Source organism: Mirounga angustirostris, unplaced genomic scaffold (assembly GCF_029215605.1).
Source record: "Mirounga angustirostris isolate CCGP_5_RB_7025 unplaced genomic scaffold, mMirAng1.0.hap1 SCAF_9, whole genome shotgun sequence".
NCBI classification, from domain to species: domain Eukaryota; kingdom Metazoa; phylum Chordata; class Mammalia; order Carnivora; family Phocidae; genus Mirounga; species Mirounga angustirostris.
In genome coordinates this window covers 39,009,022-39,033,869 of record NW_026991717.1, presented here as the reverse complement: position 1 = coordinate 39,033,869, position 24,848 = coordinate 39,009,022, and the positions used below count along the sequence as shown (strand labels likewise).

General features: G+C 49.5%; 1 protein-coding gene across 4 annotated transcripts in view; it reads left to right on the top strand.

Annotated features, from left to right (window-relative positions):
* Positions 1-24,848, top strand: part of SMAD3 (SMAD family member 3) — a 271,331-nt gene that overhangs the window by 140,259 nt on the left and 106,224 nt on the right. For 2 of the 4 annotated variants that reach the window (XM_064570262.1, XM_064570263.1), the window contains exon 1: positions 15,992-16,764. The exons of 1 other annotated variant lie outside the window; for it this stretch is intronic. In XM_064570262.1, coding sequence (XP_064426332.1) covers positions 16,559-16,764 — 206 coding nt within the window. In that variant the 5' untranslated portion in view covers positions 15,992-16,558. Of the gene's footprint in view, positions 1-15,991; positions 16,765-24,848 lie in introns of those variants that run through there. One more of the 4 variants, XM_045899817.3, reaches the window with a different exon arrangement.

The window sequence follows — 24,848 nt, the reverse complement described above, 5'->3', positions numbered from 1 at the left end:
AGCTTGCCTGTAGTGGAGCTGGGCTTTGCACTGAGACCACCAGACCCACATTTGGCCTATTTCCACCTCGCAACTGTCCCCTCTGCTCAGCCCTGCCCTACATCCCATTCTCCAGCCTCTTTCTCTCTGTTCACTAAGTCTGTCTTGTGCTTTCTCACTGTCCAGTCTGTACTCTGGAAACAACTCTGCCCCCATCTGTATTTTTAAGGTCCAGGTAAAAGCCTCCCTTCTGCATGAAGCTGTTTGTGGTGGTTTCTCCCTCCCTGCGGAAGAAACACTTCTCAATGTCATACTTATCCTGAACGGGCCATTTTCACTCCCTGTACATGTCTGTTTGTTTTGTAAGTTGTTAATGTATCACTTGCATTAAGTACACAAATCTTTTTTGATCGTGGTAAGTGTACTCTTTAAACCTCATTCACTATTTCCCCCATCCCCCACCCACCTCCCCACTGGTAGCCATCAATTTGTTCTCTAGAGTTAAGAGTCTTGATTTGTCTCTCTCTCTTTTTTTCATTTGTTCGTTTGTTCTGTTTCTTAAATTCCACATATGAGTGACAGCATATGGTATTTGTCTTTCTCTGACTGACTTATTTCACTTTGCATTATACTCTTCAGTTCCAACCAGGTCATTGCAAATGGTGAGATTTTATTCTTTTTTATGGCCGAATAATATTCGCTTGTGTATATATATATATATATATATAATGCTGTAATAAACATAGGGGTGCGTGCATCCCTCTGAACTAGTGTTTTTGTATCTTTTTGGTAAATACCCAGTAGTGTGATTACTGGATCATAGGGTAGTTCGATTTTAATTTTTTGAGGAACCTCCATACTGTTTTCCATTAAATGCACAAATCTTAAGCATATATCTTGATGACTTTTACAAGTGAATATGCCTGTGTAACCACCACTTGGATCAAAAGATGGAACATTTCCAGGACTCCAGAAAGTTCCTTTATGCTCCTTCACTGTGATACCTCTCCAAAGTACCACTAGGCTGACCTCTATCACACAGGTTAGTTTTGCTGGCTTTGTCCTTCATATGAATGATCTGTAGTATCTCCTGTTTTGCATCTGGCTTATTTCACCTATAGGATTCACCTACAAGATTATTGTGTATAGCACAGTTCGTTCTCTGCTGTTGTGTAATATTGTATGACTCCACTGTAATTTATCCATTCTACTGATGATGGGCATCTGGGTTATTTCCATTTTGAGGATATCATGGCTATATAAGGATTCTCGCACACGTCTTTTGATGGACCCAGTCACTCATTTCTGTTGGGTATATAACCAGGCATAGAATTTCTGGGGGATGTTTACACACATTCAGTAACTGATGCAAACAATTTTCCAAGGTGGCTGCATCAGTATGCATTCCCACCAGCAATGTATGGGAGTTCTGGTCAATCCATATCCTTGGTAATACTTGGTGTTGTCAGTGTTTAAAATTTTAGCCATCCTGATCAGTGTGGCATAGCATTATGTTTTTGTTTTTGTTTTTTTAAGATTTTATTTATTTATTTGACAGAGAGAGAGAGAGAGAAGCAACACAAGCAGGGGGAGTGGGAGAGGGAGAAGCAGGCTTCCCGCGGAGCGGGGAGCCCGATGCGGGGCTTGATCCCAGAACCCCGGGATCATGACCTGAGCCAAAGGCAGCCGCTTAATGACTGAGCCACCCAGGCGCCCCAGCATTATGTTGTTGTTTTTTTTTTTTAAGATTTTATTTATTTATTCATGAGAGAGGGAGAGAGAGGCAGAGGGAGAAGCAGACTTCCCGCAGAGCGGGGAGCCCGATGTGGGACTCGATCCCAGGACTCCGGGACCATGACCTGAGCCGAAGGCAGACGCTTAACCATCTGAGCCACCCAGGCACCCCCCAGCATTATGTTTTAATTCACATTTTCCTGATGATTAATAATGTTGAACTTTTTCAAACGCTTTGTGGCCTCTGGTTATTCTCTTCTATATAGGGTCTGTTCCAGGTCAATTTTTTAAAAAAATCGAATCATCTTTTTCTTATGGACTTGTAGGAGTTTGTTGTATAATGTGGCTAAGGTCCTTTCCTACTCTCTGTGTTGCTTTTAAATATCTCTTCATTGTCTCTTTTTACAAACAGTTCTTCATTTTAATGAAGTCCAATTGATCAATTTTTTCAATGTCATCAATTTTTTTATGGTTAGTTCTTTTTGTATCTTAAGAAACCTTGGCTTTGTCATGAAGATGTTCTCCTATGTTTTTCTCTGGAAGCGTCATTATTTTCCATGCACATTTTCATACTCTAACTACATGTCATGGATCACTGAGCATATACAATATCATTTTGTATATTTTCAGATTTTATACCAACAATATATAATAACATATTAACGTCATAACATAATCTGCTACCTGCTTTTTGAGCTCAATAGTACATTTATGAGACGAATCTTGGTTGATATGTGTAGCTCTCATTCATTCAGTTTCACTGGAGCAAAGTTAATTACATTGCATACATATAACACCATCTGTTTACCCTTCCTCTTGTTGACGGACATTGAGGTTGTTTCCAGTGTTCCTCATCAGGAACGATGTTTCGTGAATATGCATGCAAGTGCGTCCTCGTGTGCACACCTCACAGACGAGGCTGTGATGGTAGAGCCGTAGATGCTCAGCACTCGTAGGTGGTGCCCCAGGGCTGCTGAGGAGCGGGACTGGGGAAAGAGATGGGTTGAGTGGATGGGACATAGGGGGGAGGGTGCTGGCTGGTTCTGGCTCTGGGCCCCCACCCGTTTCAGCCAGAGCAGATGTGTTTTCATGCGTTCTGACATGGGGTTCTGTTTCACTCTTCACTTGAAAATTGGGTTCTGCTTTTTAAAAAAGTTTAAGGGCAAGTAACAGGGTCAGGGCAGCACTCACAAGGTTTTCCAGGTACGATCAGCCTGTGTCAACTGGGAGGAAATGAGGGACCCCCCACCCTCCAGCCCAAGCCAGTCTGCCCCTCGCCCTGCTTTGCGTGTTTCATTCACTCCTGGCGTGCAGGTGCCTTCTTCCTTTCTCCGGCTGGACACTTCTCTTCTGGATCCTCAGTGTCCAGCTCAAGAAGTATTTGTTGATGAATTGACTGACAAATAACCTTTTGGAGAGCTTGGCACCATTCTGCAGTTCACAAACCACTTTCATATCTGTCTTTCCCTTTAAACCAGGCATGGCGGAGCCTTGAGGATTACCCAGTGAGGAATGATGATCCCCACTTCACAGGGGGGGCATTCAGAGGCTCAGGAAGGTAAAGAGACTTGAGGTCACATGACTAGTGGGCGGCAGATTTGGGACCTGGACGCGGGCCTTCACCTCTCGGCATGGTGCCCACTCCACAGGTGTGTGTGGCCTGAAAACACGGCCTTAAGCCAGGCATTAATTAATAACTAGCCTGTGCATTGCTCTCTGCAGTTTCCAAGGTACTTTCCCTTACATGATCTCTCAATCTCCTCAACCATTCTGTGGGGCATGCTGGTACTTTTTTTTAAAAGATTTTATTTACTTATAAGAGAAAGGGGGGGGAAGGGCAGAGGGAGAGGGACAAGCGGACTCCCCGATGAGCACGGAGCCCAACGTGGGACTCAGTTCCACGACGCTGATCATGACCTGAGCCGAAACCAAGAGTTGGACGCCCAACCAACTGCACCCAGATGCACCCCAGATGCTGTATTATTACCCCCATCCCACCCTTTTCAAGGAGGGGGTCACTCAGGCACGGAGGGTGGAAGTATCTTACCCGAGGCCACACGACTGTGGAGTGACAGAGCTCACTCAGGAGCCAACTCCCAGCCTTCCTGTCCACCATCCTCCGCTCCTTCCTCCACCTTTACTCCCTGTGGCAGGAACCAGAGGTATCTGGGGCAGGCAGGCTCTCCAGGAGCCCTCCAAGGCCACTCCAGCAGCCTGAGGGCCTGGCCCTCCCAGGCAGGCCCAGGAAACAGGGTTGGCTCTGCAGTGCTGAGCAGTCCCTCCCATGAGGCCTGGGGTTGTTTTTCTTATCTAAATAAACTCTGCACAAACATGGCCACATTACTCATGAGTAAGTTATTTGCCATAGCATAGCCCAGAGATGGGGAAATTAGTTCACACTGGAGCTGTGTCTTAACCTGGTAAGATGAATGGGGAGGTGGAGTTTTAGACCCAGGTCAGAGAAATCCCAAACCTATTTTTCTTGGCACCCTATTCTCTATCTCAGGTCTGGGGGGAGCACTTTGGCCCTGGGCGATGGGTCCCACTGGAGCACAGGGAGAACCCAGCTGTGCCTGGGGAGGAGGGAGAGTGAGCAGCAAGGACTGGGACTCCGTCTTCCATGGCCTCTATCATTCCCCACTGGCCCTTCTGAGGAAAGAGGAAGACACACCCATGGAGGAGAGGAGCTCTGCTTTGGTCTCTAGCCTTTTGCAAAACCAGTGCTGGAATCAACCCCTGATGCTTTTCCCCACATTTACCTGGATTTGTTCAACTTCTGGAGCTGGACCTTTCATCGGAGGTCCCCGGGGTCAGGGGAGGGACTTAAGGAGCTGGCACGTAAATGAGGATGTGCATCACTCAGCTTGGTGGCTGGCCCAGCGCGCTCATCATCGCTGTGAAGGAGGCACGGAGTCGGGTGGGCGGGGACAAGAGAGAAGAGGCTGAAGCTGTTTATCTTGGCCCACCACCATGTAGCTTTCCAAAGGCTTTCCCACCTACTCCCTCGGGTGTGTTTATTACCTCATGGTATAGGTGAGAGTGTGACTCTCAGGGAAGCTCTATGATGCTCTTGTCAATCATAAGCCACAGAAATTGACAATTTGCGTTTGGAAAGGACTCTTAAATGTAGGAGCTCAGTGGAAATCCTGGCAGAGCTGGGAAAGGAGCCTTAGTCCCTGACTCCTGGATCAGCAGATTCTGGGTTTAGCAGAATGTTGCTAGGACACCACTTCTAGTCCCTGGACATAATGGTGTTGGTCCCAGGGAACATGGGCACTGTGTATGGCTTCTGTCTGGGGCCCTGGAACCGCAGTCCCTGGGGAGTGTGGTCAGGGGAATCCCTTGCCTGCTTTAGACTAACAGAATGGGGCTGGAGAAGCTGTGGTAGTTTCACTGTGTGGGCCTCGCCCTGGAGAACGTGTCTGGTCACGTCTGCACTCCCACAGGGACTGTCACTAGAAGGGGCTGGGAGAAGACCCTGGGATGCCATGGAGAGATCTAGGTTTCTTGTATGAAACTCAAACAAAAACAGTTCTCACTGTTCAGTTCTAACCCTGAATAAGTGCCACCCATCCATGTGTGCTGAACTCAAAATAGACTCCTTCTAGAGATTCTGACTGCAGAATCCTGGATAGATGTGAGGAAGCTGGAATTTTCTCCTTGGCCTGGGAGCAGGTCAGGAAGGGGAGGGGGCGGGGGGCTTTGCCAGTGGCCAACGCACATACTGGCTCTTCCTCCTGGGCCACCCAGTCTGCCGAGGGGCCTCATGCATAGTGGGTGCTCAGCACACATCTTCTAGATTGGTTGAGGCTTGACCACTTCCTGGAAGAGGACTGAAACCAAGCAGTACGTGCTTGGCTGTGGGCAGTGTCAGTGCCCCCCGCCCCCCTGCAGCATGGATGCACCCACACATCCACATGCGTGGATGGGCTCAGCAACCTTACTTAACTCCAGTTTGAAGGGATAGCAAAATAAAAACACATCTTTCCCTTTCATAATTAATATCTGTGTTTGGAGTTTCCTCATCTGGCCAGGTGAGGACTGATTCCTGATGCGGACTGACCCCTGTGGACAAGGTTCCCACAGATGCATCAGCTCCTAACCCCGAACGGAAAGGCTAGAAGGTGGGGCCGGGAACCCCACCTTTACGGAAGATGGGGTTTCACGAAGGGATTATCGGATCTCCTGATGCAGCCCCAATCGACGATGCGTTGTCTGCATAACGCTTCCTACAAACAACGGACCCAGCTCTGCTTAAAAAACAACAGTGGCAAAAATACGCTTAATGAATGTGTAACACACACCCGAACCACAGAAAGTGGGGTTTGAATTTGAGGGGGAGTGCCGAATTGTGTGTGTTTTCAGACATTAAGCTAAGGTAACGTGGCCTCTCTTGAAAAAAAATCGAAGGAGATGTGGGAGGGAACGATGCAAACAGGAGTCCGCACGGGCTGGGAGCTCAAAGGCACCCCTCCCAGTGAAGCTTCAAGGACAGAGAGCGTCTCTTTGTTAGTGTGTGTGTATATTCATTTTTCATTCATTCATTCATTCAAATACTTCTCGAGAGACTACTTTGTGCCAGGCACTGTCCTGGACATTTGGGGGCACATCCATTAATTACATAGATGAGTTCCCACTCTGTCTATTCAAGTCACGGGGAACAGAGCTCTTACTTTCTGGCTCCCAAATTAAACTGCGTGCTACCCAAGGGCAGAGAGCTGGCTTCTCTTGTGGCATATTTCTTCCACAAAGCCCCCTGAACCAGGGTGCCCACCGTGGATGCTCAGGCAACAGGCCTGATGTGCTCACCAAAGAAAGTGGACTCGTGTGTTTTGACGTCCCGGTGCGCTCTCGACTTCCTCTCCCGCCACCACCTCCTCTCCTAGCTTCTCTCCTGGGCCTCCTGGGTGGCCTTGGCAGGTTCAGGCCCTGAGAAGAGGTTGTGATGAAAGCTGACAAGAACGCGAGGTGTTACCCTCCCACAGTCATTTGAATCCAGTTAGGGGATTCCCAAAGACCAGAGGAATGTGTCTATGGTGGAATTAGAAGGTCAGAGCTAGAAGAGTCTCAAAGGCAAACAGGCTTCGACCGAGAGAATGACAGATGTGAGGCAGAGCGTAAAGAAGGATCCCCAGGCAAAAAAGAACTCAGTAATCCACCGGCAATATCCGCCGTGGGGCGTGCAAAGGAGGGTGCTTAGAGTCGTGTCTTTAGGGTACCCAAGTCCAGTCTGATTCCTTCCTTTCACAGATAAGGACGTTGAAGGTGCAGGTGTGACTGGCCTCAAGTAGGGAGCAGGTCCATTGATGGAGCCAGACGCCCCTCACCTGCCGGCACTGCGGGCCATCTGTTCTGCCAGTTAGCCAGGCTCTAAGCAGCTCAGAGGAAACGCGTCCCCCACTCACAGCCATCCTCTTCCTCTGTGAGTCAAGTCAGCCCTGATCGACAGCTGTGTATCGTCCTGCACCCCACTCCTAGGTTTCTTTTGGTCCCTGTCATTTCCTAGTAATTATTTGAGGACAGTCAAATATAGTGCAGCTAAAGCTGAATCCATGCCAGAGATAGCAGGATTGTGGTTCTGGTTGCCTGGACTTTAGCAACTGACTCCTCAAACCAATCTTCACCTAAGATCTTGCATGCATACCCTGAAGAGGAGGCTTTCTGACGGCCCTTAGCCCATTGGCCAAATGAGCACTGGGTTGAGAGCCTACCATATAAGTCAAGAGGTCACATTTTAGTTATGAGACCTTAAGCACATCACTTAATCCTTCTGGTCCTCAGTTTTTTGATTATTAATGAACTCATCCACCAAATATTTATTAGGCACTTTCAGTGTTCTCAGGCACCGGTGCTGGGGATGGGAAAACAAGACAAGGTCCTTGACATTAAGGGGTTTAAAATCTAGTGTGATGGGTCAGTTAAATAAATAAATGGACTCACGGGTTCTAGGTATTAGCATGGAGATCTGAACAGGGTTGAGTGGGGACTCAGTTCTACCCTGGGAGTCAGAGGACTAAAGGCTTCATGAAGGGCTTGAACCTAGTCAAGGTTGAGGTCAAGGATGAGGAGGAGGTTCATCTAGTTGAAGAGGTGGCATGTGGAGAGCGAAGGAATGGAAAGGACCCCGAAGGCAAGAAGGAATGGCCTGAGCAAAGGCACAGTGGCATGAAAGAATCGGGAATATTTGTGATTCCTGGAGAGAGGATGTGATGTGGGGCACAGGGAGAGGGATAGAGGCCGCCATGGGCTGGGTCACATCACTCCATACAAAGGACTGTGGACTCTGTTGTCTAGACCTGTGTTTTCCAACAGGCAGCCACTGGCCACATGTGGCTACTGGGCACTTGAAATGTGGCCAGTCCAAAGTGAGATGGAAGTATAAAATACGCAGCAGATTTCATAGACTTTGTATGAAAAAGAACATAAAATAGAGATCACTTAGACTTGGGAGTTAGTGCATTAATGTTAGGTAAGACTCCAGAGTGAATACAATCACCCAGGGAGAGACGGTAAAGGGAAAAAGGCAAGCATCTGACTCTGGGGAACATAAACCCCTATGGGAGAACAGGGGAAGAGGTCTGAAAAATGTATCTTTATGCACCTGCCAACAACGAGAGCTGTGATTCCTTACCTCTGCAGGCAGCTCTCTGCTCTGCGCCCAGAGGTCTTTCTTTCAGCAGGGACCTCTTTTCATTGGTTGATTTTAGAGGAAAACAAAAAAAAGTCACAGCTAAAGCAAAGCGTGGCCCCCCTTGAATGGAACTACTGGCATTGAGTAAGACAGTAAGGAAGGAATCTGTTCAGGATTCACTTCATAAAGCTGGTGTGGTGTGGATAAGCCAGTCCAGTAGCTTTGCAGGAGCCCTTTAGTAATGGCATCAAAAGTCGTAATTCTCCTTCTAGGGACTTACTCTAAGAAAATAATCGGAGATGTACACAAAGCACATGCCCCAGAACGTTTAAAGCCGCACTTTCCTTAATACCAAATAAAATTGGGAGCAACCTAGATGCCCAATCATGGGAAATGGGTGTGATACATTATGATAGATCCGTGTGATAGAAGGCTCCTCATTCACTCAAAAGAATGAAGTCAGTGTCTATTTATTGACATAGAGAGATGTTCATGATATATTCAACGAAGAAGCAGGTGACTGTAGAATGGCTGTTTCTAGTTAGTGGTTGTGGTTTGTCTTCAGGTCTGTCTGGCAGGGTGCCTGGATTGTCTAAGGGAGGCCACTCACCGATGCCCCCTGGCCATGTCTCAGCGTCCTCTTTCTGGAATGGGGGTGATAATCACACCAAGGACAGTTGTAAAACCTATATGAGTTAATGTCATCCATGTAAAGTGTTTAGAACAGGGCCTACCACTTATAAGACCTCAATCTGGGTTAGCCTTTATTGCTATCTTTTTTTTCTTTTTCTTAATGATTTTATTAATTTATTTGAGAGAGAGAGAGAGCACGAGCAGGGGCAGAGGCAGGGGAAAAACTGACTCCCCACTGAGCAGGGAGCCCGATGTGGGGCTCGATCCCAGGACCCCGGGATCGTGACCTGAGCTGAAGGCAGACGCTTAGCTGACTGAGCCACCCAGGTGCCCCCTTTATTGCTATCTTTAAAAATATCTTTGAGATACAATTTGCATATTGTACAACCTACCCATTTCAAAATGAACAATTCACGGGTGTTTAGTATATTCAAAGAGTTGTGCAACCTCACCTCCATTGATTTTAGAGCACTTTCATTACCCTAGAAGGAAACTCTGCACCCCTCCCCACCCCTCCGCTGGCCCCCAGGGCAACCAGTAGTAATCCACTTTCTGTCTCTGTGGATCAGCCTATTCTGGGCATTCCATAGAAAGGGATTCATACAACATGTGGTCTTCTGTAACTCCTTCTTTCACTTAGCATTGTGTTTTCAAACTCATCCATGCCCTAGTGTGGGTCAGAACTTCATTGCTTTCTTATTGCAGATAGCCTTCATTACTGATGCCGTTACAAAGCTTGAAAAATGTCCCTACCATGCAAACATTTGATTTCTATAACAAAGCACACTACCAAAGTCATCTACCCTCCTTTCAGTTAGGTTGAATCTCTTGGAAGAGGGACAGCTTTTCTTTGTTTCTTTAACTTCTATTTCATTCCTTCAAAGTCTGAGTCAGCCATAGGATGTTTGTTTTCAGATGCTGAGTCGTATATAAGGTGCAGAAGGTGCAGAGTGTTCTAGGTGTGTGTTCTGAGAAGTAAGGACTCTGCTTCTCCTTTCACATACCCATGGCCTGACTACAAAGAAGCACTGATGGGTCCCCGGACCCCCAGGAGCATGCGCAGCTGTCTCAGACCTGATAGACTGTCCAAAGACCCACTGCCTTGTTCCCTTCCACTTTCCAGAACTTACAGTCCTCACCCGACTCCCCTGTCATCCTACACGTTTTCTCTTTCTCTTTTAAATCTTTTTAAAAATTGAGGTATAGCTTTGATGTGGTAAATGCTATTCATTTTAAATATATAAATAGCATGCCATTATATTAAAAATAATTTGAAGGCATACAATCTCACTGCCTTTATGGAACTATGTTTTCATTTTGGCACACTGGTGGCTGTCCGTGTGTGTGTGCGTGTGTGTGTATGTGTGTGTGTGTGCTTTTAAAAATAAATGCAATTAAAATGAACCAGCAATTTTCCAACTACTAGTTTTTAGGTTCACATTGTAAACTGAACCCTGGACTGAGGAAGATCCTGGGCTGAAGCCAAGGCTGTGTTTGTGACTCTTACTACCCCAGAAAAAAGGAAAGGGAAAACACAGTGACCTCTACAAACATACACACATACAAGATGCAAACACAAAAACACATGGGCCCAGGGAGAAAACTAATAAAACATATACCTGTTTCACTTACACATATAAAGCTGGACTCTGGGAAATACTGTGATCCAAACAAGACAGATCTCAGAGGCATGGGCAGACACACACACACACACACACACATCTCAACAACACCTGTGTATACAGATTGACCAACACACCAGGATATACACAGTGGTCAAGTTGAACACACACACACACACACACACACATCCTCCCCCAACTCCTGCAATTTCTGAATGCTGGGAAGGAACTCTTGCAGAACTCAGAATAGCTCTGTGAACCCTGCCCTGGGCTCCAGCCACCTGCCTGCAGGCCCTTCCTGTCCTCCCTCGCAGCCCTGGCCCCACACCTCTGTGTGCACACAGCTGCAGGTGACCGTTCCTAACCCTAAGTCCAATGTCCTCACCCAGATTCCCCCAAGTCAGACCTGGTCCTCCCAGTACCTTCCTTGGCCAGTGTCTGCACCAGTTCCTTTAGCCACTGGCTCTGCTCCCAGAGGCACTCTGTCATCAACACCAGGAACCCCGCGGGGGGCTCCGGGGACAGAGGGGTGGTGCTGGGCCGGCAGGCTGGGGTCAGCAGTCCCATTTGGGTAACAGCAGCAGAGCTCCAGGTGTCCCTGTGCTCTGTGAAGTGGCCTCAGTGACAACCATCTTGTGGCAACTGCGAGAACTTCAAACAAGACCCTGTCCTTGAGGTCCAGGGCCCAGAGCCTGGCGTAGAGCAGACCCACAAATGGCGTTAGTCCCCCTGACCGTCAGTTCCCTATGCTGTCAGATGGAGCCACCCCTGAGTCGGCGTGTTCCTAGGCGTGGCTACGAGGTGGGACATGGGAAATAATTTTGACTGTGCTCTCCAATGTGAGATATCATGATCACTGGGCTGGAAGGTTCTGGAAACTTGTTAAGGCTGGATAATATTCCGTTGTATGTAAGTAGCACATTTCATTTATCCGTTTCTCTGTTAGTAGATACTAGAGTTGCTTCCACCTTTGGCTATCATGAATAATGCTGCTATAAACACTGTACAAAAAGCTGTTGGGGTCCCTGCTTTTGCTTCTTTTGAGTGTAAACCTAGAAGTGGAATTGCTTGATCAAATGGTAATTCTTTGTGTAGTTGTTTGTTGTTTTTGTTTTTGGGAACCAGAATACTGTTCACCACAGTGGCTGCCGCATTTTACATTCCTGTCAGCAATGCACAAGGGTTCCAGTTCCTCCACATCTACTCCAACACTTGCTATTTTCTGTTTCTTTTTTAAAAATAATACCCATACTAATGAGTGTGAAGTGGTGCAATGTGTATCTTTTTAAGACATCTTTCAAAATGGGGCACCTGGGTGGCTTAGTCATTAAGCGTCTGCCTACGGCTCAGGTCATGATCCTGGGGTCCTGGGATTGAGCCCCACTTCGGGCTCCCTGCTCGGCGGGAGGCCTGCTTCTCCCTCTCCCACTCCCCCTGCTTGTGTTCCCTCTCTCGCTGTGTCTCTCTCTGTCAAATAAATGAAATCTTAAAAAAAAAAAATGTCCACAGTTGTTTTGTGTGTATGGAATTTTCTGCATAAGTAGCATTATGTTACTTATCTCATCCTCAGTGTTACTATTTGCACTTGGAACTGTTTTTAAGATCCATCCATTTGCTTTGTGTACACAGAACTCGATGCTTCTAATTTGTGCAGAGTACTCTGTGGTAAGCACCAGCCATATCCATACTGTGTGTGGAGCGTACTGTGTGTTTGTAGCAAGCTCTTAACATGGGTTATTGGATTTCTTCCAGAAACCTCCGAGGTAGGTGTATTATTTCCATTTTATGGAAAAGGAAACTGACATACAGAGAGGTAAGAGACTTGCCCAAAGTCACAGAGCTGAAAGCTGAACCAGCTGGAAATTAAACCCAGCTCTGTCTGGTGCCATGGGTGGGTTCCCATGTGTAAGGTGCTGCACAGAGCCACAGACCGAGGCACTCTCTCAGGGGAGGCCACTCCGATGAGAGTTCTAGTCCTGCCTCGACTCTGACTTAGATCCCTACTGCCAATCACCTCCCTTCACCAGATGTCACTTTACATCTGTGTAACATGAAGACGGGACAATTTTAAAGCTCTTTCTAGATTTGCCACTTGTTGATTAAACACCCTTAAGCTAATGGAAAAAAATAATCAGAATTGAAGTCATGTGTTTGTTTCTCTCCAGTGTTCTACCTGGGACCCACTCCAAATACATGAGAACCCTTTGGCAAGTCCATTTGCGAGGCAATTCCTGATAGGACTGGGAAACAGAGTCGCTGCCTCCGGCCCCATCCCACCTCTCTTGAACTTTGCACTTATGGTGATGAAAAATTAACTGGGCTCATGTTTCCCTTCCAAGGACAACCTCTGCAAAAGCTGGCCTGGCTGGGCCCCAGGAGACCAGGCACCAGAACAGAGTTCCTATCCATCCGGAGCCGCCCACCCATTCACCACCCAGAGTCACAGGAGCACACAGGGTCCTCTTGGCCCCGGAGGGAGGAATCCATTCCTCAGCCCTCCTCACTGCTTGGTTGAAAATGGGCTTAGTCCCTCGACTCTTCTTGTGGAGAGACTAAGCCCAGAGGAGAAAGGACTAGGCCAGAAACGGCCTTTGCTGGACTCACACGTGGGTCTGGCCCTGTTTTTCTGCATGCACAGCTGTCCCTGTCACACGGATGACGGCATGTGAAGGAAGTGCAAGAAAGCGTCGTTCAGCCACACTAACTAGCTGCTGACTAGTTATTTCCTCCCCTCGGGAAAATGGGAGGGCTGAAAAGGAGCTCTTCCCATGCCCCGATTTTAGAGGGTTAGGGACACACCAGGCCCTTCCACTCCATTTAATTTTTGGATCTCTTTGGCTCCTGACCTCCGTGGAGCACATCCCCTACCTCTACGAGACGTGGCTTCTGCCTGTGTGAAATGAGATACTCGTATCGCAGGAGGGCACTTTTCATGCTCTTTCTAGATTCACTACTCTGCACAATAACAACTGTTTGCTCCGTTCTTACAGCTGAGAGGAGATGCTCAGTGAGGTGAAGGGAGCCAGGACAGAAAGTCAGGTCAAGTCACTGATGGAGCTTGAGGTCCTCTTACTTCATCTGACTGCCTCACAACAGTCCCAACTGCATGATTTGATATTCAGGTTAAAATTAATATTTTACAATGGGGGGTGATGCCTGTAGGGGCCCTTTCTCCCAGACACACGCCTCCCATGCCTTGGTGCTTCTCTAGGCTGTGAGCTCCCTCAGGGGCCTTCATCTTCCTTTGCAGCCTTCCCAGAAATGAGGAGGAGGGCTGCAACCCAGAGGCATCCCACAGATGCATGTCTAACAGAACTGTTCTCGCTTAACCGCACACCACTCTTGGTGGCATCAGCCCCTGGGGCCCCAAGGTGTGGTTCTAGCCCTTCAGAGCACTTGACTGTTCCGCAAAGTTTTTCCCAGGAGATTCCCACAACTACCACGTGAGGTTGAAAGGAAAGCTATTTCTGGCCCTATTCAATAGGGGAGCAAACATTCCTCGTGCTGCCACAATAGTGCACCTGCCTCAAGAACTTTTGTTTTGCAAAGAGCTCTATCAGTGATGTCACCTTTGCCGGCCAGGACTCTGGAAGGCAGCGAGCTGAATGCACAGGCAAGAATGTGGACTTCGGCCTCACAGAGCCCTGGGTTCAAATTCCAACCCCCCCCCCCCCCCCCCCCGCCCCTGGAATCCTGAGTAAGTATTGTAATGGCCAGGTGCCTCGGGTGCCTCACCTTTAAATGGGAGGCACAGGGACGTCTACCTCGGGGGCCATTCTGAGGATTAAAGCAGAGGGCAGCATTTGGGTTACCGGGAATGAAGAAAGCCATCAATCCATGTTGAGTGCTGTTTCCTTTTCTTCCTTCCTTCCTTCCTTCTTTTGATGAGGGCTGGGAAGAAGGGAGTGAAACGTCACACTACAGGGGCTGCAGGTGACCCGAGGTCTAGCCAGGAAAGGGAAAGCCCCACTTGGGGTTCAGGGGTTCTCAGGGCCAAGTGGCAGGGTGAGTTAGGAGGGGAGTGTGGAGGCCACAGCCCTCCATCGAAGCAGCTGACAGGCCTGTGGGAGGCCCTTCTCTCTAAGGCAGGGACCCCTGCTGCTACTGGGCTGATTTTGTGGATTGGGCCACACCTCACAGAGCTTTGTAACTCCCCACCCGCTAGCGGATAATGTCTTTCTCACCAGGGGGGTTTCCTGCTGTTAAAAACAAACAAAGGCTGTAGACACCGGGCTAGAGGCCTGGCAGGCGAGGGGCAGCAGGAGAAACGACCTGAGGGTCTGGAGTGACTCCTGACAGTCGCTACGGAGTTTGTGCGTAGAAGCCCCTAATTCTGCTGGTGGGGAGACAATCCCCAGGTACCCCAATATCCTGGGGTTTGCTTCCCACCAAGCCTAAGTTTGAATATAGAAACCTCCCGAGTACTCCCCCTCTGCCCCACTTTTTGCGAGTTCGCAGCTTTGGAAACAAAGCTCTCTCCTAGTTTTGGGGGTGTCGAATTTCGGATTTTTTTGTATCATAAGATTGCAAACACTCAGTAATGTAATTTCCCCTCCCCCAAGATAAATTCTAAAGCGCCCCCATTCATTCCTTCAAGAACGTAAAGATGTCTTTGAGGCCCATTTTCTGTCAGGGACTTGATTCACAAGGCCCAAGGGACCCCTGGCTCCGGCTATTATCCAGGGAGCCTCTGGGATCTCCAAATCCCCTCTTCTGAGAGCCCCCCTCCCCCCCATCCCAACTCTCTCCTTCGCACACAGGCTCCGGGCTCTCAGCCGGTGTGATCTCACCGATGAGAGAATAAAAAAACAATAAACAAAAAATCAACAACAAAAAAACCCCAGCTCCCGAGGCTCCGGCGCCGCCAAGGCCCCTGCCCGGGAACACCCCGCGCGCATCCAAGAGCGCGCCCCGACTTCCTGGGCCTCAGCGTTCCGTGCGCCCTTTCTGGGACCCGGGTGCCCCCCAAGGGTGCACCGCCGGCCTCTGGCCGGACGGCGCTCGCTCGCTGCCAGTCTGGCCCTCTCCAGCCCGCCGCTGCAACCGAGCTTCCTGAGTGTGGGTGCCGAGAGTGGACGCCACGGCGGGAGCCCGGCCCTCCCCTCTCGCTGCTCGATTCCCACGACTTCTTCCCGGCGTCCGCCGGCCTCGAGGTCCGGGCCGCGCGGGGTCCTGCGCGCACCAGCCTGGGCCGCCGCCGGCCCGGGTCGCCCACGTGGGCCTGCTCTGCGCCGGGCGGGGGAAGGCCGGGCGCCCTCCCGGAGGCCGGGGGTGGGCAAGGCGCCCGGGGATGGAGGCGGCGGGGCGCGGGGGAGGAGGCGGGGAGCCCCGGCGGCGAGGGGGCGGTGACAGCGCTTGGAAAGGAGGCTGCACGCGGATTTGCATGAAACACAGACTGGGAGCGGGCGGGAGCGGCAGAGGGAGCGGGAGCGGGAGCGGGAGCGCGGCGCACGCCCCGGGCCGGCCCAGCGAGCGAGCGAGCGAGCCGGGAAGGAGGAGGGAAGCGGGGAGGCGAGGCTGCCGAGGCGGAGGGATCTGCGCATCAAAGCGAGCTAGGCGAGCAAAGTTTGGCTGGGGGTTGGACTTTCCTTCCTGGAGGCGGCACCCAAACAGCTACCCGGTGCGGAAACCCAAACTTTCTTCTGCCACTCTGAGTCTCGCGGCCGCCGCCTCCGCCCCGCGTTCGGGGCCTTCCCGACCCGGCGCCGCTGTCGTCCGCCCGCCCGCCTCCCCCCAACCTCCTCGCCGCCCTCCTTGCCGCCGCGGGAGCCGCTCGGGGCGCAGGGCCGCGCGCCGAGCCCCGCTGGCTGCAGCGCCGCGGCCCGGCCCGGAGCACGGGCAAGTTCGCCAGGAGTTGAGGCGAAGTTTGGGCGGCCGAGCTCTCCTCTGCGCCCCCGGCGCCCCGCCGCGCCCAGCCCCGCCGGGGGCGCCCCTCGCCGCCCGCGCGCCCTCCCCAGCCATGTCGTCCATCCTGCCCTTCACCCCCCCGATCGTGAAGCGCCTGCTGGGCTGGAAGAAGGGCGAGCAGAACGGGCAGGAGGAGAAGTGGTGCGAGAAGGCGGTGAAGAGTTTGGTCAAGAAGCTCAAGAAGACGGGGCAGCTGGACGAACTGGAGAAGGCCATCACCACGCAGAACGTCAACACCAAGTGCATCACCATCCCCAGGTGGGGGGCCCTAGCGACCCGGGGGGCGCGCCCGCCCAGCCCCCTGGCGCGGCGGGGCCGGCCGGGTGGGTTGGAGCGAGAGGGCTGGTGTGTGTGTGTGTGTGTGTGTGTGTGTGTGTGTGTAAGGGGGGGCAGTGGGAGCGCGGTCCGGAAGGGGCCGGGCGGGGGGAACCCCAAACAAAACCTTCTGTGGATTTGCAAAGATTCAGAGCCTGGGGCTGCCACGGGGCACTCTCACTTCCAGACCTCACATTCATTTTTCACCTCCGGGAAAGGGGTTGCTGCTGGAATTGGCCGCCCCCACTCCGGGGAGCTGCGGGCTAGAAGTTGAGGCCCGCTTTGTTCAGCTCCGCGGGCCGGAGCCCCTCCTCCGCCGCCGCCTCCCGCCCCCGCGGCCCGCGCTCGTGGAGGTGGTGGTGTCCCTCCCTTTCTTTCCTTCAGTCCTGTCCCCCCACTTCTTTCCTCCGCAACAGGAATGCAGTCCGTACAGCTGGGGTTGTGGGTGAGGAGCGGGAACCTCGTGATTGACAGATTCCTTCTTCGCTCTCTCTTTGCCTTCGGGATTAGCATTTTTACCGAGTATTTTTAGACTCCGTTGTGCCAGTCTCCCGCCCCCTCGGCACACACGCACTTTAGTTGCAGCGCAGTGCTTTCAAATGAGAGACAAGTGGCAGAGGTTAGGGTCTTCTCTTCTCCCCTTCCCCCCTTCCCCCGACGATTTTTTGCCTGGCTTTCAGCCTGAGATTGCAGGCTGATGTAGGAGAGAGCGAGCTTGGAGCTGATCAGATAACAAAACGCACCCCAAAGTGGGCCTCGCATTCCTGCAGAGCCCTCCTTCCCAAAGCGCTTTGCCATCTGTCTGGACCTCCTTTCTCCTCCGCTTCGCGCTAGCTGGGTCAGGCGGGAGCTCACAGATGGCTGATAGAAGGGGTCAGTGACTTTTCTCCACTCCCCAGGGCCTTCTCTTAGTTTTGCTGCCCCTGGCTGGGAATTGGGGGGGGGGGTGTTGGCGGGGGGGTACACCTTAGCCTCCCGTCTCTCCCTCTGGGCCCCCTTTAAAGTCTGACTCTGCACCAAAGGGAGTATGTGTGCACACAGGGGTGGGATGTCCTTGGGGGTCCCAGGCTGCAGAGGAATGAGTAGAGGGTCTGCACCGCCTGAGCCCCAGAGAGAATGTCGGTTTTGCTGCCGGGCCAGGAGTGGACTGCATCCTTGGCCACCTGCTTGGGGCAGCTGTACATGGCCTACCAGCCCTGTGAGGCAGGCACAAAGCAACATCTGTCCACAGGAACCCAGAACAGGCCTCCTCTGGAAATAAATGCCACATATGGTGGGAGTGCTGACTTAAAAAAGTAATATATTTTTTTTAACTGGGTGGATCCAGTCAATAAAGGGGAGGGAAGGTGGTGTGTCGTCTGGGAAGTGCGCCCTGGGCGTGTGATCAGGAGCCAGAATTGACTTCAGAGGAGGTGGTATGATGTGATGGGGTCGTGAGCCTTGGATTCTGGGCCCAGCTCTGGTTCTGAATTCTTCTTTATTCCTTTGGTTGTTGGGGGGGCAGGGGTAGGGTGAATGACTGTCATACTTCTCCCATCTGGGGAGGGGTGTACAAAACGTGCCTTCTTACCTGTCTGGGTGCATTGAGGACAAGTGCTTTGTGCTTTGAAACAGAAAAAAAAAAAAAAAGAAAGAAAGGCATCAGTTACAAAATGAGCAGCTGCATCAAGTGTTTTATAGTTTACAGAGCACTTTCACATGGTTTTAATGCGATCAAGAAAGAAAGAAACTCCTGGAAAATAGATAAGGCTGTCAGACTGCAGATTTATCTCCTTTTTAAAGTTGAGAAAACTGGAGGAGGAAAGTGAAAAGGTTTGGCCTGGTGGACTTGGGACTCCACCACTTGTGCTCCTTTTTGTACTGTGCACTGCTCTCTACTTCGAAAGTTTTGAATGCATTCTTTGCTGAATGCTAGAGCGCAGTTAGCTTGGGATGGGGGCAGCCGTGGATCTCTGTTGGTAAGGTTGCTGATGTTCTGTCTTTGGGTTGGTGACTGCTTGGAGGAGAGCCCTTGCTTTCTCTTGCCTTGGTAGGGGTTTGCCCTCTAGGGAAACTTAGCTGGGGCCTGCCTTTTCCTCTTCCAAAGTCCTCCACAGCTTGAGGCATAGGAACGCTTTGGACATTTCTGAGAGTTCAAGCTAACTTGCGTCTGGCCTTCCCATGACTCTGATAGGAATGGGGCATCTTCCACCTGCCTTGGCAAGGGCCGAATACGAAGGTAGATTTTGTTTTCAACCTTTTCTCAGGGAAGCCCAGTTGCTTGGATGGATCCAGACAAAATGGATTTCCATCCCTGGATTTTGTGCCCACGCCTCTGGGTCACCTTGTCTCCCTTGGCAACGGCTGCCACTGTTTTGGTCGTGGGCAGGAAACTAAAGGCCACGTCTTGGGGAGGTGTCTAGCTGGCCTCCATGTTAGTGCTATCAGTGTCTGCTAAGCCCCAAAGAGTGTGGTGGTGTTTGTCCAATTGTCTGCTCTCTCTACACTACCTTGTATAACGAGGGCTTTGGAAAGTTAACCAAGGGATGTTTAACCTAGTTATCCCATGGTGTGTGGGGGATGGGGCACTGAGTGGTTAAAACTACCCTGGGGTTTCAGGAGACCTCAGTCTGGGGAGATGTGACAAGCGTGCTTTGGCTAGTACGTAATCGTGATCAGCAACAGCAACCTTTGGCAAGGACAGCCGTGTCCTAGGGTCTTCCAGACTGCATGCTTGTGGGTGTTACGCCGGCTCTAACCTGTCTCAGTGATCAGGAGAGCTGGAGCGTTACAGGCTTACCGATACCAAGAATGTGAAAGAGACCTGTGCCAAGGAAGTGGTAAGAGCTTGATTTAGATACACCAGCAGAGAGGCTATCAGGATACTCTGAGGTCTGGCAGTCTGGGCAGAACTTCGACACGTTGTATAACAGCATCTTACGTGTCACCTGCCTGAGTATCTAAGTAAAGCAGCGAGCATCTTCCCTGCCAGTTGGTAAGCATGGAGCCCCAGCATTTACTGTGGAGAGGAAGAGAAGGTGTGCGCATGCTAGGTCAGTAATCAGGGGCCAGGCACACTTAAGAATGACTGCTCTGAAGGACACTGGTAACCTGCGCTTCCAGTGACGGGCTCCATGCCTTGGCCCGGTTGTTGGGAGCTGGACCAAGCTTCCAGTCTGGTTGGTTTGGAAGGGAATTCGGGCTTTCTTGTGTCAACGTCCAGAGGAAAACGGGGAATTGAACCAGACGCCAGGTCTGACACATTCCATCTCCTCTTCCTTTGTGAATCTGTTCTTTGACCGTGGCCTCCTGCTGTTAGCCACCTGGACTTCACCAGTCTACTCTCACCCTCGGGAGAAAGGAAAAAGATCGTCATCTTGAAGGCTCCTTTCTCAGACGTCTGGGGGCAGACCTATTACGAGGGCTGCAGGAGTGGCTTCTTTTTAATACCCTCTTGACCTCCCTATCTCCTGTCCACCCACCTCTCTCGCTGCGGCTCAGAGCACCATTCTGGTGTAGCCCACGGAAAGTAAGTCCACTTCTGGCTGCCGGGGAGGTGGTCCATCCACTCCTTTCTCTGGTTAACCTTGATTAAGGGAGTTTCACACAGGGAGCTGGGAAGAGGAGGGACCCCGCAGACCCCGGTAGCTGACCGGGAGCTGGCTCCGAGCTCCGGCTGAACCTAAGAGCCACTTGATGTTCCCTTGACATTTGGAACCTTGGAACTTGCCGCTTGCACCCAGGAGTTAAATGTTTAGGCCAATGCATGTTGCAGACAGCCCTTTGCTCACAGTTCCTGATCAGAGGTTACGGGGTTGGATCTTGTTGATTCATTGATAGTTCTTGGCCCCCTTCCAGGTCTGAGTCAATATTCCGGGCAATGGGAGAGGATGCAAAGGTAAATTTGAGATGGCTCCTACCTGTGAGGAGCTTCCATTTCAGTAAGGGAAACATTGACAAGGCATTATTTGAGGGTCTAACTGCTATTTCTTTTTTATTCCGCGCCCCATCAGAAGAAAAATGAGTTCTAGCATGGAGTAATTTAAGGGTGGGGGTGGGGACTAAAATGTGTCTTTTAAATATTGTGGAAGTCATTGTTAGAAAACAAAATAATGGCAGCCATCTGGTTTTGCCAGAAAAAGCCCAGAATTCAAGTCCTGGATCTTGCCATTTTCATATCTGGATGGATTTAGGAGTTCCCTTTAATGTCTCAGAGCCTTCATGTCTGCACCTGCGAAATCAGGATGATAGAAGGCCTATGGAAATGTTTTGTAAACCAGGGAGTTTGACAGATATAAGTGTTATGTTTTTAGCCTTCTGTGTTTATCACTCATTCATAACTAAATTATTCACTCATTTGTTAAATATCTAGTACCATGAGCAAGGCAGGACACCGGTTCTCAAGGAGCTCCCTGTCCAGAGGGGGAGACGGACTTGGCCAAAGGTACAGGAAATGAGGTACAGCCGAGGGATGGACAAAGCGCCCAGGGATATGGGGACAGACCGTTTAATTCTATGGGAGGGGGTGGGGAGAGGAGGGAGGGGTCAATGCAAGGATTTATTATCCAAAGGAAGTTTCTGGACTACAAACATGATCATGTGAACTTTTGGGTATGTGGTGATACCAGTCTACAAGAATGAGGATGTCTTTATCTTCTTCTGTCTTTTGCTAAACTGAGTACTGTTGTAAAAATGTTACTTCATGGCCTGCATGGAAGGGCCAGTGACCTGTGTGCGGTATTTACTCTGCTTACAACGTTCTGTCCTTGAAGTAAAAAGTAATTTAGTATTGCAAACTTGAAATTCAGGTTTCCTCCGTGGGAACAGTGACTTTAGATATATTAGCTCAGAATATAACAAAGAGTGTCAGTAAAAACGGGGTAACTTGTTGATGATTGTGGATACTTAGAATTTCAGCATTTTGGTGTGACCTAGCTTTCTGGGTCTCTGGTTAACACTTGGCTGAACTAAATCCTGTAAGCCTGAGTTTCTGCGTGGACATAAGAGCTTTGAATGATCTATTTAAAAAAAATCTTCGCCAGGATGTCAAGTCTCCAATGAACATTTTAATCATGGAAAAAAGTCAGCCAATACGTATGGTAGTCATTTAGTTCTGATGAGAAATGCAAGAAGCTCATGAAATGGAGAGAATGTGGCTCAAGCTTATCACATCAAGAATCCAATTAAAATGAGTTTTTGAAAAATAAATATTGGTTTAATAATGTAAACTTGTAATTGCTGTATTATTTTAATGGAAATAAAATTAACATGATTTAATGGACTGAGCGACCATTAATTTTCACTTGTTAATTTATTAGGGGATTTTAATGCCACGTAATGCACAATACAGCCATTGTTCTGCGTGAGCTCCTTTATGAAAGAAATAGGACCAAGCAGCGCTGGCTTTAAAAATTGAAATCAGACTTTATTCCCACTACCTTATTCCCCCGTCTTTTTTTTTTTTTTAAGATTTTATTTATTTTTGAGCGAGCGAGCGAGAAACAGCATGAGAGGGGAGAGGGTCAGAGGGAGAAGCAGGCTCCCCGCCGAGCCGGGAGCCCAATGTGGGACTCGATCCCAGGACCCTGGGATCATGACCCGAGCCGAAGGCAGACGCCCAACCATCTGAGCCACCCAGGCGCCCTTCTCCCGTCTTTTTTATCCACTTCTCCCCCAGCCTCCTATGCGTGCTGTTAAGTTCTCTGAAATGGGTTGCAGCTTTCTCAATCAACAGGGCTCATGATTAGTCCTAATTAACTTTTGTTCTCTGCATTGAGGTATTGAACTATTAAAAAAAAGAGAGAGAGAATAACTCCACCCCCTTCCCCAAATCCACATCTGATAGTATTAGTTGGCTGGGAGGAGAAGCACCCAGGAAGGTTGCTCCCGAAGGCAGCCTGGGCCTGGGAGGTTTTCCCAGCTTGTGCAGACAGGAATGGCTTGTGCTGTGCTGGATGGTACCAACTCCTCCCCCAGAGAGGGCGGGGACTCATCCAGTGACCATTGAGAGGTTCCTGGCCATGGAGCCTTCAATGTCTCCACCTTCAAGCACAGTGGTCCCTGGAAACAGTTGGAAATGGCCATATGAAGCCCACCCCGCTGAAATTTGGTTTCTCATTTTCCTCTATGCCAAGTTTCAGAACAAAGATCGCCAGAGAACTCGTCCCGTTCATTTTTCTGCTTTCCTGCATTGTCCCTACCTGGAGCCAAACCCCGTGCTAGGTGGCAGGGGTGACATAGTGAAGAAGACAGGCACCATTCCTACCCTCTGGTAGCTTCTAGTCAGCCGGCTGCCAGCATGGGTTCTTTGCATTTGTAATAACGCCCTAGGTGTTCTCCCTAGTGAATTTGTAAATGCTGTTTTCTTGATGCTAGAGAGCCGAATCCCTCAAGCTCTACAGTTTACTGACTCTCGACAAGGGTAATTTGCGTGTGTGCGCGTGTGTGCGTGAGTGTGTAACATTACTCTTTGTTTTGATTTAATTAACGGTTTTAGAAATAACAAATCTGTGGTACAAGTCACACTATCCGCTGGTGATTATCCGAGGCCCCTGCTGTAAACTGGAGCCTGCCGCAGTGGCATACTGCGCAGTTTTGACAGACCCAGTTGAAAATGAAAACACAGTAGAAGCCTATTAATTAAGAAGTTTGGCTAATTCTGGACTAGGCTAAAGTTTGTTTAGCAGGCTTTTTCTCCCCATAAATGCTGTCAAAGAAAAATTCGTTATAAACAGGGCTTTGGGGGGTTATTTTGGAGGCAGGAGTCAGCAGACCTGGGTTAGGTTCTAGACTTAGCTCTGTTTAGGATTGGCTGGGTGACCTGGGGCAAATTGCTTAACATCTCTAGGCCTCAGATGTTCTCAGTTCACAGGTGAGCTAAGCCTTATTGGAGGGCCTTTCTAACACTAACGTGGTTTTCATGCAAACATTTCAGGAGCTCCCATTTGCATGCATTCCGTTGAATAATATATCACAGGTCTTTCTTAATTATTAATATCCTGAGAGCCTGTCAGTCTCGTGCCAGATAATTTATACAAATGAAAGTAATAAAACTATCATCCAGTCTCAATTTTGATTATGTTGCCCTTCTCTGCTCCCTGCCTCTCCCTTAACCCTGTGAGTCTAAATCCCTGAAATTTAACTACCAAGGAATATAAAAATGACTGAATTCGAGGATAAAGACATGAAGGCTGTGTGTCTTAAGATGCAGCAATTTTTCTTCTTTTGTTGCTATTTTTGGCCATTCTCAGAGCAGGAAGTTTACTTACACTAATGACCACAGACGCCTAAAAATGGCGAAATGTTAAGAGGTAGGCATTATAAAGGATACCTGTGGAAAATGTTTGCTCATATGTCAGAGCTTACCCAGGAAGCCTCCTTTATTTATTTTCAAGCATCTATATAAAGAAAGGCTATACTTGATTTTGAAAGCATTGTGCCTTTTGTTAGGCAGCATGGAGGTTACAAGTTGAAACCCCAGCTAGGGAATGAAAAGTGAGTTTCCCCCCGAAAAAGTACTTTTTCTGTATCCCCTGGCCCTCCATGCTGACATCAGGCAACTTTTTCTCCTACTGCTTTGCTCACAGTTGAGGATGAGAGTACTGTTTAAGATACCTTTGAAACCTCCAGAGCTATAAATCTGGTCGCTTTTGCTGTTCCTTGTTGCATCACCGATTGCCAAGCCAAGTTGTAGCTCTGAGGTGTCATTTTTTTTTTTTTCTTTTAGACTGGACTCTTGAAAATAGTGATGCTTTTTGGGTGTGTGTTTTTTAAAGATCTGTTTTTACACTGTCACAGCTCAAAAATGCCAAAAGGCATTTTTTCCTTAAAAAATCACCTCTGGGCTAGGCCCAACTGTGGAGTAATAGGATCCAGAAAAGACTTTCTGAGTAGTTACAAGTGGCTGAAAGCAGGCCCTGACAATGGAAATTGGGTTTTTCCTTTTGCTTCAAATCTTTCCCATTGAAAAGTCTCTGACCTGTGTTGAATTCAGACTCAAGGTGAGCCTTATTTCTCTGTGTGCATGGGAGGACAGGGTGAGTTAGTTT